This window comes from Penicillium cosmopolitanum (assembly GCF_028827165.1).
Source record: "Penicillium cosmopolitanum strain IBT 29677 chromosome Unknown utg000004l:1.0-4361866.0:1.0-4365735.0, whole genome shotgun sequence".
NCBI lineage: Eukaryota > Fungi > Ascomycota > Eurotiomycetes > Eurotiales > Aspergillaceae > Penicillium > Penicillium cosmopolitanum.
This window is the reverse complement of record NW_026622674.1, coordinates 4256919-4270538: the sequence shown is the minus strand read 5'-3', so window position 1 is coordinate 4270538 and position 13620 is coordinate 4256919. Positions and strand designations below refer to the sequence as shown.

General features: G+C 47.9%; 5 protein-coding genes across 5 annotated transcripts; 3 read left to right on the top strand and 2 right to left on the bottom strand.

Moving 5' to 3' along the window:
- Window positions 1-2130: 2130 nt before the first annotated feature.
- N7509_003009 (sugar porter family MFS transporter) lies at window positions 2131-3877 on the bottom strand (the record flags this gene model as incomplete). Its single annotated transcript, XM_056627646.1, has 3 exons — window positions 2131-2875; window positions 2935-3714; window positions 3783-3877. The coding sequence occupies 3 exons, from the start codon at window positions 3875-3877 to the stop codon at window positions 2131-2133; spliced, it is 1620 nt and encodes a 539-aa protein (XP_056493441.1).
- Window positions 3878-6278: 2401 nt separating this feature from the next.
- Window positions 6279-7175, top strand: N7509_003008 (uncharacterized protein; the record flags this gene model as incomplete). The annotated part of the gene is made up of 1 exon (XM_056627645.1): window positions 6279-7175. The coding sequence occupies one exon, from the start codon at window positions 6279-6281 to the stop codon at window positions 7173-7175; it is 897 nt and encodes a 298-aa protein (XP_056493440.1).
- A 439-nt stretch (window positions 7176-7614) lies between these two features.
- On the top strand, window positions 7615-8772 carry N7509_003007 (sugar phosphate isomerase/epimerase family protein; the record flags this gene model as incomplete). Its single annotated transcript, XM_056627644.1, has 1 exon — window positions 7615-8772. The coding sequence occupies one exon, from the start codon at window positions 7615-7617 to the stop codon at window positions 8770-8772; it is 1158 nt and encodes a 385-aa protein (XP_056493439.1).
- A 432-nt stretch (window positions 8773-9204) lies between these two features.
- N7509_003006 (NAD(P)-dependent alcohol dehydrogenase) lies at window positions 9205-10206 on the bottom strand (the record flags this gene model as incomplete). The annotated part of the gene is made up of 1 exon (XM_056627643.1): window positions 9205-10206. The coding sequence occupies one exon, from the start codon at window positions 10204-10206 to the stop codon at window positions 9205-9207; it is 1002 nt and encodes a 333-aa protein (XP_056493438.1).
- Window positions 10207-11670: 1464 nt separating this feature from the next.
- N7509_003005 (putative MFS transporter) lies at window positions 11671-13468 on the top strand (the record flags this gene model as incomplete). The annotated part of the gene is made up of 6 exons (XM_056627642.1): window positions 11671-11836; window positions 11900-11925; window positions 11980-12265; window positions 12321-12735; window positions 12787-13254; window positions 13309-13468. The coding sequence occupies 6 exons, from the start codon at window positions 11671-11673 to the stop codon at window positions 13466-13468; spliced, it is 1521 nt and encodes a 506-aa protein (XP_056493437.1).
- Between the last annotated feature and the right edge of the window lie 152 nt (window positions 13469-13620).

Below are 13620 nucleotides of genomic sequence, written 5' to 3'. Positions count from 1 at the left end.
AGAGAGGTGGATCATGATTTCCCAATGCTTTTATTATGTGTGATATTCGGCGGTGCTCCCAGCAAATCAAGATGTTTCCCCCTCCCCATACGTTTCCACCTTATCCCTCACACATTTGTAGTCATTTCGCTCACATGAAATGTCCACGGTAATTTCTAGGTCGCCGGATAATGGTACCATGGTATCGTATGGTCTTGATCGCTTCCCATCTGCCACATAACTAATCAGTATCTTAATCAAGGTGGGTCCCTTGGTACGCTTCCAGTTGCTCTCCATACTTGTATTTGGCCTCTGCGCCATTATATACCCGATATTATACTCAGATTGTGTACCAAACACACGGCGGAGACACTGTGCACGCTGTAGCCCCTCTTCATTTAACCCCAACCCCCCATTCTTTGGCTTCTCGCCGTGTCGAACGAAATAGACCGTCGGCCGCGCAATAGCAAATTGGATGATCCCGCAAACTGACAATACCGAACTGAGATACATTCCTAATGCATTTATGGGATGTTATCCCCGTCTTTGAGGTTTCGTTTTCGTTCTGGTTCACGGCCGATTTGATGCAAGTATAATTAAAATATCAAGGGAACTAAGTCGGTACTTTTACTCTTGTTGTAGGGGCTGCATAACGGTAATGGCTAAGCCGCAAAGCAATAGACGAAGGAAACACAATACTAAAGATCTTGGCTTTCTTTCTATTTACCATTCATATTCATGGCCTCCAAAGCATGCGCGCATGCGGACTTGTGATTTGTCAGGTGCCGAGCCAGCTATCATGACCCTTCAATTCAAGTCAGGCATGATCAAGTGTGCTACTAATCAAAACATCGAACGCCATAGATTTTCGAACTGTTCTGTCACCTTTTTAGTAGACTGATACTCAATCATTGTCATCTGTCTAAATATTCTGGTCACATGGGACATGTCAGAGTGGGAGGGGGCGGCAGGTCCCGTCGAAAGAACGTCGGGCGGCTGATCGAGTAAGCTGACGGCTTTAAGGTCAAGATTTCGGAACACCGGAAATTTTTCTCCTTTTGCGCAACCATTACGAAGGCATTTTCTAGCCTTTTGCTCGAGGGTTTATCTTAGTTGCGAGATGAGCATGTGATGTGATCATAAGCTGTGATTGTTACTTTCCGCCCTGCACATTCCCTGGTTTTATCACCCGCAAGAGCCTAGGTGTTTGCCTCGAGGTCAAATACATATTCAAACTAGTTTGCACCTAATTATTTTTAGTATATATTACCTCAGAAATACTCTACGTATAATATCTTCTGTCTCAAAGTTGCTCTATGTCAAGTCCATTTTTCACGATTACTTTAGTCTCACTGAAGTCTAACCAAGGCATTTAACAAACAGCAACTAAGCATACCTTACTCTGAACATAGTCGATGGTCGTCTGTTGGGCGACTCTCAAAGAATTACCGAGCCGAGGTGATACCATGTAAGAAATATAGTTTCAACTGACCCCTCCTATTATTTACTTTGTTAGGATTCTTTTTGAAATTTCAAGCTTTTCTCGCTGTTGATCCCGGTTTGTTCATTTCATTTTATCTTGAACTGGTTTTTTTTTGCTTTTTTTTTCTTTTGATAAATCAGTATGTTTACCATTCATCTTCTTGCTTTTCGATTACACATTATTCCAATCCTTTGGGCTCGTCTGCACGCATTCGCAAATAAATTAGTTACATCCTTCTCTTGCACGAAATTGCACTACATCATGCGCCTCTCTCTTGATGAATATCCAAATTACATTCAGAATTCCACACGTTCTAAAGAGAGAAACGAGCTTATAGCAGGTGTTGTCGTCCAGATTTATCAAGAAACAACTCAATGCCAATGTCCGACATTCCTTGAATTCATGCATCTAAATTACGATTCAAATAAATATATGGAAACTGGATGGTCGAAAATTTTCGATTAGGACGGATGACAGAGCTCAAGACTAACTAATGATCCCAAATAAAATTAAGAGGATAATTCACGTTTCAGCAAGGTGATATGTGATATGGGTTATTAAGGGGTAAATTGGGGCAACATCAAGGCTCCAAATCTACCAGTGGCTGGGCTACCTAGCAGACAGGAACAAAAAGGAGACCAGGATGCCCAGGGTAAAGTCCTTCGGCTTCAGACCTCTGTCTTAGACACTGGTGCTGTTGCTTCTTTATCCACGGATCCCACCCTTTCTTCGTGCAGTGCCGCCAATTTCTCTGACTGGATAGCGCCTGTCTCAAGCTTTCGAACATGCTGGAATTCGACCTTGGTCTTCCAAGCCTTGAGTCCCGGGGTATTGAACATAGTATCAACGTCCTCGAGGGTTTTGCCCGCAGTCTCGGGAAAGGCGAAGAACACATGAACAGTCATCGCAAAGCAGAAGACTCCGAAAACAAGGTACACCTTCCATTTGATGTTCTCAAAGGCCGGTGGTACGAAGTAGGACAAGGCGAAGTTGAATATCCAATTGGACGCTGTCGAAACCGCCACGGCTTTACCACGTAGTCTCAAGGGGTAAAGCTCTGGTGGGTAAATCCAACTCACGGGACCCCATGTAGGTGCAAAGCTTGCAACAAACAGATAGGTACAGGCGATGACTCCTTTGGCTGCGCTCGGCGCAGCAGATAAGTCCCAAGATTGTTCAGCCGTATTGTTCAGGCCACCGGGAGGAGCTGGCTTGCCATATGAAGCCATAATACCAGCATTTGCAAACATCCAAGTCATCATCAAAGTTGATCCAATGAGGAGAGGAACCCGACGGCCCCATCTATCAATAAATATCAAAGCGAAGATGGTCATAACAACATTTATCACGTATTGGATAGAGGATGCAACCAGGTTGGCATTCCCTGACAGACCGGCCATGCCAAACACATATCTTTAATATTATTAGCAAATATTCAAGTTATAATCAGATTTGATTTTAGTTACACTTACGTGATATAGAGCATCATGACGTTCATGCCAGTGAGCTGAGACCAGATTTGAGTGAACATGCCGATGTGTGTGCGATAGATCATGTTCGGCTTGAAGAGATCCAAATACGAAGCATCGGCGTTCTGACGCTCAAACTCGACCATGTCACGAATTTCCTGCAGTTCGGTTTGAACGAAAGCATCATTGTGGTCACCTTTGGCGTGAACCAGAGCTAGCACCTCATGGGCCTCCTCCCAGCGGTCATGCTTTGCCAGCCAGCGCGGGGATTCGGGCATGATGAAAACCATGAAGAAGAGGAACACAGCAGGGACCATCTGTAGTCCCCAGGGTAGGCGCCAGGCAGAGGGACCATCAAGGAAGCTACTTCCATAGGAGATATAAAACATGATCAGGATGCCCCATGTAATGGCCCATTGTTGAGCACCGACGACAGTACCTCGTTTGCTGGGCTGTGCCAACTCGGCGACATAAACTGGCACCTGGGCACTCAGAATACCGACAGATAGGCCGTTAATGAAGCGACCAACGACAAGCTGACCAATGCTGAAAGAGGAGCATGAGATAGCGGAGCCAATACACCATATGACCGAACCGACTTGGATAGAAGTCTTGCGACCGAGCCAGTCTGTCAAAATTCCGGAAATGAGGGCACCAATGAACGATCCACCAGGCATGGCAGCAGAGATGCCACCCTGGGTGCTAGAGGTAGGGCCACCGCATTCGTTCTTATCATTGACGCCGGTCTGGTTGAAGAAGCATCTGTACTGCTGGGTGCCAAGACTGGAGAAATTGAAAATGGTTAGAGGCAAATCTTGGGCTATCGTAGATGGGCAAAGGTCTAAACGTACATGGCTGACATCGAAGCAATATCGAAACCAAACAGTGCACCGCCGATGACGGCCACCGTGGTGATGACGTAGATGTTTCCAATCGTATAACCCATGGTGAGGGTCTAAAGCCCTAGAGCTTGAGGGTAAAATTCTTTGGAGAAAGGGCAATGAACTTGAGAAGGAGAGAAGAAATCCAGGAGAACAGAAGGGGCAAACATGGGTTGAAGTATACAACGGAACAACGGGCTCCACCAAGCACGGGGTCTACTCGTACACTAATCAAAGGAAATCGAAAAATACACATAAAACCTGGAAAAGGATCATCGAATTAAAATTTCGCACCCGGGCCGACTCTTTAGAGTCAGTCTAACCCAAGGCAGTAAACGCAACCCAGAGCGCTTTTGAAAATGCGGGGGGGCGCTCATGCCACGACGGCATGGTTGGATAGATCCATGCACCCGCAATCCGACTATATTAAGAAGGTGAGAAAGAAGATGCCACACTGACTGTGGAAATAACAACAATATTGCTGTGTAAATCTGTCGTTCGGCGTCAACGGCTCCACGGCTTGCCCAGACTTCCCCAGAATCCGCCATCTATCAGGGTCTCGCGGTCCCTGTCACGCTCTTCTTCCAATCCACGAGAGTTTCAGTGCCGAGCCTAGCTGAGGTTCTTGGCTGTAGGTCCAATCATCCTCCGCTATTCCCCCGCTTGGACCCACGATCCTATGCAACTTCGAGGGTCGACTGTCGGCGCCACATGGTTTCATCGCGTTTCTCTCCTTCGACATTTGACCGTTCGGGGACCGGCCTTTAGGGGAATTTCTGGGACCATGCGGAGTACTCGACCGTGGGAAATGAAAGACAAATGAAAGACAACGAACTCGTTCCACAATTCGCGCGACTTATTCTCCAAGGTTTCCGCTGCAGCCTTCCATAGCATGTGCCCGGGCGAGCCGGCTCCTCAGTCTATTCTTATTGGCGCCCTCAAAAGCACCCTGGCCAGCATCTCGGGGATTCCGGGATAATGGATGCGCTCTTCCGCACGGAGCGAAGTTTCTTGCCTCAGCTGCCTTCTTATTCGTTTCTGGCCTGCCGCTGCTGACTCCTCCCCGATTTGTCTACGATCTACAGCCACAAAGCCCCTTCAAAGCCAAGTTGCCCAGCCACCAAGCCACCAATGATCGTGGCGGGTTCTTGTTGTTCGACGAGGAGGGGTGAATCCTGGGCAAATACGGAGTAGTTGCACACACAATATGGTCCCTTCTCTCTGGATAGAAAGGTACGACCGCAAATAAATCACCTCAGTGCGCCTGAAACCAACCAGAGTTATTGTTCATGCGTCCCCCTCCTCGACTTGATCTGCACGGGTCGTATTTCTGTATTGGCTAACTCCCCGCCCGTACATTTTGGTTCATGATTTTCAATGTACCGTTTGCTGAGGCTTTCCAGCTTCCACATATGCCCTGACCGGGGAGTCAGCTGGTGCTAGTGAGTCATGTACTCCGTACAAAGAAATACGATCTGACAGGATCCAGTCTCGTCAGGCCAGACACAGTGGAGTGAGTGTCACCTTACCCGGAAGCCACTCAAACTCAAGGCGCGGGCGGGCGTACTTGGCTTAACCCACTCAACACCCTGGCTGCATGGCGCGAAGCCACGGCATCATGCCCTTCTGACAGATTCCCATCTCTTGGGAAGCTGGAAATGGTGGTCAGATCGACGGTCCGAGCACCTCGCGGTTTTCCAATAAACATGCTACCGGCCCGAAAGTGAACCAATCAATGCGAGGGATGCCCTTCTTTCTCGCTTTCATTGCGTTTTTCTCCTTCCAGATTCCTGATTCGATTCGGTGTTCGGAGTATGACTGAATGGATGCCCAAGAGCAAGACAGAATTCCCCGATTGGTGGTGGTATCATGGTGATCTATGTGCCAATATCGAGTAGACATTCATCAGCAAGATCCTTCTTTTTTTGGGGGAGGGTCTGAAGGAACAGCGGTCAATAATAACTTGAATGTGGCATTTACTACTTGTTCCTCAGGTATAGAGATCAAATGAATGGTGAAAATACGTGGTATTAGCAACTTCCAGTCTGAGAGTGAAGTACCATGAGTGAAACCTCGAAAGAGGAACTAATCTACTTGGATTCATTTTTTAAAACACATCATTGTGGCAGACCATTAATCCCCCTCCTGGTTAGTAGCCATCTCATGTTTACTCCATCTCTGATAGACCGAGGCACAGGAGGCATAACTTAATGCCTTAAGGATAAGGTTGAAAAATCCTAAGCTGACATAAGCCAAAGCTGGTGATTTTTTAGCCTTAGTCCTAAGGCATCAATTCCCACCGCCTTTCGCTGACATAACCGGCTGGCGGCAGAATCGTTCCCGCTACCGACGGTCGTCTCACTTGCATATCCCCCGAGTTCTCTAGACATGCTCTTTACTGTTGATCAATAGCCTTCCACTAATCGCCTTCACCCTCACCTTCACCCTCTTACTGACCTCGACACTATGGGCAATCCAACTGACCTCCTGCCTTCGCTAGATCCTGCCAATGCTCCTCTCAGTGACTCCTTACCCCCAGCTTATTCCGAACACGATCTTCTTCATCATGGAACCACCGACCAATCCCCACAATATGAGGCCTCCTGGTCCAACCAAATTACTGGTAGCTCAGAGACTCTCCAGGGCTCAACGAGGATATTTCCTCCCGTATTGAATGGCTACTTTCACTGGAAGTCCACCACCACTTTTCACCTGGGCCCGACCGCGGAGGAGAAGCTCTTCGCTGTCTCCCTTCCAGCTGGCCTCTTCAACAATAAACCTTCGCTTATCCTACACAATGGGCCAACGAAACAAGATGCGACTCTGGCCACATCCCGTAGCGACAAATGGGGTCGCCTCAGACCCATGGACATCACTCTCTACCCGCATTCGGCCAACAATCTCTCCGCAGAATTCATTGTGCAAATGATTCCTTCCTCCACCAGTCACACCTCCGCGGCATTCACCTTCGAGATCAACACTGGTGGTAAAGGCACCGACCGCCAGCGCTTCGAATGGCGGAGCAGCCACGGTACTGAGATTAAACAACTGGCCGGTCATTCCTATGGTTACAAGTTGGTGTGGCTGTCGGGGCCGACCATCGGTGCAGGCGGCAGCAGAAAAGAGCGCAATCTCGGCATGTCCAGTGATGGGCTAGAAATCGTGGCGGTCATCGCTCATAATGCCTCGATGAGCATGACCAAGGGCTTCCGATTTAACTATACGGGCACCGGGTTAACCGGGACGTTAGGCGCGGATTGGGAGGTGATGACCTTGATCTCGGCGCTGCAGTTGTGGTTACTGGATGTGCTGGGCCTGCCAACTGCAGGAACCGCTCCAACGAGCAATGCTGCCTCTTCTTAGGTTTTGGGGACTGCGCTTGATGCCGAGACCTTGTAGATATGCTAGATTGAGCTGTATCGCTAGATTTACCACAGGCATTGCATATAGATAACTCATAGCTACTATTGATTTCCAATGAAGTATTGAAATCCAATTTTGAAGCACAAACAGAAGTATCTACTAGGATATCTGATGACCTGATGATTCAATGTCCATACTAGTAGTAACTACAAGCCCCGCCTACATGGGTTGGAGCATCGCCACCGGCCAACCGGCGACTTTATTAAAGCCCCGACTAACTAGTATGTGTGGGGTGGGTGGGGTCATCACGAATCTAGCGGATATTCGATCATCCATCCTTCTTCTACATACATAACTACAGAATATCTTGGGAATCCCTTGCCTTTGTCTCAACAACTACATTTATTCTACATTTACCTTGGACTTGCTCACTTTAATCATGACGATACCCTGGCCCCCATCAGGGAAAACCCAATTCGGCATCGCCACTCTGTCTCTTGGTAACTGGAGAAGCCATCCTCTTGAACCTAGACTGCAAGCCGCGGCTGAGGCTGGCTACGAGTGGATAGATCTTTTTGACGAATGCTGGGCAGCGTACCTGGAGGAGCATGACTTACCAGGAGACCAGTTGTGGGAGCCCACTCCTCGCAATCTAGAGGTCGCTCGGAAACTAAGTGAACTCGTGAGATCACTAGGAATGCGTATTGCTTGTACCCAACCACTTCGTCAAATCGAGGGGATCAGGAACCCCACAGAGCGTCGCGCAACCCTTGATCTAGTTGCCAAACGATTTCCATTCATGCGGGCATTTGATACTGATCTGGTGTTCATGTGTGCCAACATCCGCACAGATAGCGGAGTGACCTCAGACCTGAAAACCGTCGCGCGTGACTTAGCTGAGCTCGGCGACATGGCGGCAGCATATGCACATGCAGATGGCGGCCGTATGCTAAAAATCGGATATGAAGGACTCTCATGGGCAACCAGGAATACTTGGTCATCTTCATGGGAAGCAGTCCGATTTGCCAATCGTCCAAATGTGGGCTTGATTCTCGATGCATTCAACATTCTGGCTGTTGAGTTTGCAGATCCTTATAACCCGGCAGGACATGGGCGTATTTTTTCAACCCTGGAAGAGTCTCTTCAAATCCTTACAGACTCGCTCATATCGCTCACGGCCACTGTCCCCGGTGACCGAATCTTCTTCTTCCAGTGTGGCGATGCAGAGTTGATGAACCCAACAACCTTTTTTCCACCTTCAGATCCGAAAACCCCATTACTTCTTCCGTGGTCACGAAGCCATCGCCTATATCCTCTAGAACAATCAAGAGGTGGCTATATGCCTGTCGAGCTTGTCGCCGCCGCCGTGCTGGCAACCGGCTATGAGGGAGCGATATCACTCGAAGTTTTCAATGCATCTTTGAACGAGCCAAGTGATGATGTTCCACCAATCCATGCCACTAGGGGCATGAGTGGATTGAAGAGTCTTGTTGAGGTTTCAAGAAGACTCCCTCCATTCTGGAAAGGCAAATCGCACGCCCGGGAAGCCTTGGCTCTCGTTATCCAAAGATTGCAGAATGGCAGACATCATCTATGAATGAGTCTGGAATCTTCTTATAGTCAGGTTATTCCTTAGTTGGCCACCAGGTTATACAGAACTTGAAACAGCACCGCTCCAAAAATGACACCATCATTCTACAATCGTATGGAAATACGTCCCCGACTTCGCAAATTTACCATATAATCGTTACGGGGCTAGTGGGATCATCGGTGAACTTTGGGAAACGATTGCGAAAGTGACTCGTCCCGAAATCAGTTTCTAACTGTCGAGGTCCTCATTTTTACATTGATCCCTCCCGATGTCGTTGAGTGAATTGGATTTTCCTCCCTTCATCTTCATTTTTTTAGATATTCAACATCTATCAAGTCAGAATACATCCCGCAAAGCGATACTCTTATCCATAGTACCCAGTATAGGTAAAACATTCAATTCATTGACTACTTACACATCATTCTCGACTGTGCCTGTCTATTTCCCTGCGATAAGAACACCGCGATACCGCATTTTACCGTCCTCTAAGGTCTTCAGGCTATCCTTCACGCCTTCCAAAGTCAACGGGAAGGTCATCTTGACTGGTTTGATACCATGGAGAGCAGCAAACTCAAGCATGTCTCGATGAACTTGTCGTGCAGAGACAATGCCACCTTGAACTCGAAGACCATTCACCAGCAATGGCATGTAAGGAATCTTGAGATCGCCTGCGTCCACTGAAAGCGGGGAAATGACACCGTTGGGAGCCATAACGTTGAGGTAAAGCTGCCAATCGGGCTGGCTACTTGTGGTGACAATCAGGTTATCAATGGGCTTCTCAAGCTTCAGCTCCTTCGCTCCCTTGGTGGCTAGGAACTCGGTCGCCCCCAGTTCCATCGCCTCTTTCTTCTTGTTATCGGTCCCTGAGAAAACGATGACTTGACAACCCATCTTTGCTGCAAACTGGATGGCCAAATGGCCCAATCCACCCACACCAACGATTCCCACGCGCGCGGTCGGGCGAACCTGAGCGACATGGAGCGCATTCCACACCGTCGATCCGCCACACATCAAGGGACCAGCATCCTCATTCGAGACACTATCAGGAATTTGGAACAAGAATGCCTCCCGCCAAACCGCATGGCTAGCGAATGAGCCCTGGTCGAGGTTGGCCATAGCATACATCTTGCGCTCGGCGCAGAGAGTCTCCCAACCAGTCAAACACTGTCGACAATGGCCGCAGCAGTCGTGTTCATATCCCCATCCCACCCGATCACCCTTCTTCAGCAACTTAACTTCCGGGCCAGTCGCTTCCACTACTCCGGCACCCTCGTGCCCCAGCGCCATATCCGAGGTCTGATAATGAACATCGGTAAAACAAACTCCAGAATGGGTGACACGGACAAGAACATCATCTCGTTTGAGATCGTCACGGCGGGTTATTTCCTGACGAATCGATCCGTCTTTAGCCCCCTTGAACACAGTGAATTCGATCGGCATAGTTGGTAGGTCGATGGGAATGTAGATGGACGTGTCTAAGTTCCCAAAATAAGAGTTTCAAGCAGAAATTCTAGAAGGTAGTACTTTATATATTTAACTAAATTTCTACACGTCACTGTGGATCAGGCTCAGCCGGGTACATAGGACTACATAGCAGTGTTGTTCGAGTTACAGCGAGCCGTCTATTCCCGCAAGCCCAAACCTCCATCGCGATGAAGCCAGTTGGGCCACTGATGTCATCGTTTCCGGCTTTTGCTACCACTGGCGGTAAAATTGGGCTTAAGGGAGCAAGCATGTTCAGCTTATGTGAGATCTAAATCGCCCATGGGCAAGACTCGGTCGGTGATTTGTGCCTATCAAAATGGTGAGGTCATACATCTAAGATAGTTACCACACGCCGAACAACTCACAGCGACCTACCTGCAATTCCTCATCCATGGAAACCAATCTAAAATACATGACTTATTGCTTACCCATCTCCATCGCATGCAGTCGAATCTTCGATTAATGTGTCTAGTGCTAGTGCCTTGACAACGCGTACTGGTTGAGGAATCAACTAACCAGTTTCTGTCGGTTGAACGCAATCACCAGCTCGCTGGAGGCGTGGATTCTAGTCGTATTTGAACTATTAGTGTACAGTAGACTCGACTCGGTAAATACTATACAAATAGTAGTACGACTATATGTGTGCTAGATAATGATAGTAGACCCAATATAACACAAAATGGATACACTACTAGTAGCAGGCAATTGCAACGCAATTGGACTCCAAGGCAGACGTAATCTATTACCAACCCTGGACAATCGGAGTATTACATATTTGAGTAGGATTACCAAATATGAATAACTTGGGTAGAGTCTACAAGTTCCTGCCTGGTAACTGGTCAACGGCGAATGCATTGTAGATAATTAAGGCATAAAAATCATATTGAAGTATAGAGCCAAGCGCACCGATACCAGTAATAACCAGTATTCGCTAATTGGTAACTAGTAAGATGATTCGGAGGTCAGACTGATATAAATATAGTAATTGTGGCGTCTAATATTGTTGCCCGTTATCTACTTATATATGCAGCTGAGATTCCAAGGTTTTACTATAGCGGAGGATGCCAGTGCCCATGTGCATGAGGCACACGATGCAAACACCTACAACAGACCATCCTATTTCACAAACACTACCAGCCTACTAGTAAATAGCAGTCCTTTTCTAACCCCGAGCTGCATGTAGATCTATTTATTGTATTGTATTGTATCTCATCTCGTCCTCGTCCGATCTTCGCCGCCAGGGCGATTCTGCCACTCCTCGGGCGGGCGGTGAGCATCGCGATATCGGCCAGCCCAATTGGGAACATCGCGTAAAAAAAGTCTATTTGTTGTTGGATTGTCGATTTCGTTTGTTTTACACGTTGGGAAAAAAAGCTTTTCTGCAATTGATTCAAGTCACTGAAGGCTTTAGTTGTGAGAATGATCCGCATAGACGGTACGAGCAGTGCAAGCGAACGTGCGCAGATCACGGAGAAGGATGCTGCGTTGGCGGTGGTCAGTGATGTAGCACAGGCAATTGATCCGGTGATTGCCAAACGAGTGCTGCGGAAAATTGATCTCTATTTTATGCCTGCGATGTTAATAGGTAGGCGATCCGTTGTTCAAATGCACTCGATGAGTTCCTCACTAATAGCCGAGCTTTGATCAGGGTATGGCATGGTTTACTATGACAAGGTGCGACGAACTGAAATTTGAGATTGAAGAGCGATATGTTGATAATCTCTGCAGGCTATTCTGGGCAGTGCTTCTCTTTTCGGAATGACCACGGACCTGAAGCTGTCAGTGGTCGACAATTCAACAACACCTCCATCGGTAGACACGTCGCGTCTTAGCTGGGCCACTTCCATCTTCTATTTTGGCATGCTGGCAGGTCTTTATCCGATGACTCTCGTCCTTCAACGATTTAACACACGTTATGTTCTTGGCCCCGTCGTACTGATCTGGGCCATTGTATGTGCAGCCACCGCGGGTGTGACCACTTGGCAGGGGCTCTTTATCCAGCGATTTTTCCTCGGCACGTTTCTCTTCAACCACTCATCTCACGGAGCTACTATATTAACAGAATACAGGAGTAATCGAGAGCGTCATTCCGACTGCTTTTATGACCACCGTGAGTAGTTACTACACGCAAAAGGAGCAATCAATGCGACAAGCCTGGTGGTTTTCTGGGACTGGTTGGTTTACCATAATTGGCGGTGCCCTGAACTATGGATTTGGTCAGATTACGTCCGGATCTTTGGCCAGATGGCAATATATCTACATCCTTGCAGGTGGATTGACATTCCTCTTCGGCCTCTGGTGCTGCACGATGCCAAATTCGCCAGTATCAGCCTGGTTCCTGACTGCCGAGGAGCGCATTGTCGCCGTGGAGCGCCTTCGAAAAGGGCAGACCGGGGTTCGATGCCAAAAGATCAAGCTGGATCATGTGAAGGAATCGTTTACGGATGTGAAGCTGTACTTGATCGCCATCATGATGGCAGCGGCGTGAGTCCTATATGATCTTTCTCAGCGGGGCTGCTTTCTAACCACTATCAGTTACACAATCAATGGCGCTATCTCCGGATTCGGGCCTTTGATCGTCTCCACCTTTGGATACGATACTTTGGACTCGATTCTCTTTCAATTTCCTGTCGGGGCTGTGTGTGTCATTTTCATTCCCCTGTGTGGCTATATACCGACGGTCATCCCGAATACGCGCATTCCAATGCTCATAACCTGTTGCCTTCCTGTCATCGCCGGATGCATCATGATCTGGAAATCGGAATGGGGGTATCAGCCCGCAACTCCAGTTGTTGGCTACGCATTAACGGGATTTTTCGGTCCTGTAGTGAGTCTGATTATCACTCTCGGTGCTAGCAATGTCGCTGGCGCGACAAAGAAATCTATCATGGCCAGCAGCACCTTCGTCGCATACACCATTGGAAATATCATTGGACCACAGCTTGTCAAGAGTACCACCAAAGCCCAGCATTACCCCGAGCTATGGCAAGGCATGATCATCTGGTGAGTTGAGTGAGTTATATTAGATGATGTGTTGCATCGCTAACGACATCGCAGCTACTGTATCACAATCGCCGCGGCCATTAGCCTATACATTGTCCTCTGGAGGGAAAATCGACATCGGGATACATTAGAGCTGGATGAAATCCAGCGTGACAAGATTGCCTTTGATGATCTTACTGACAAACAGAATCCGTTCTTCAGATACGCTCTATAGTGCTTTATTCCAGGAAGTCTCGTGCTCGATTGTTACCGATCAATCCCGCCAGATTTGTAAATACTAATTCTATGAATGGTGTTCCAAGATCTGCAAACCTACCAGACTAGCGTCAATAATAGAAGAAGCATTTTGTATATACATCTTTTTGG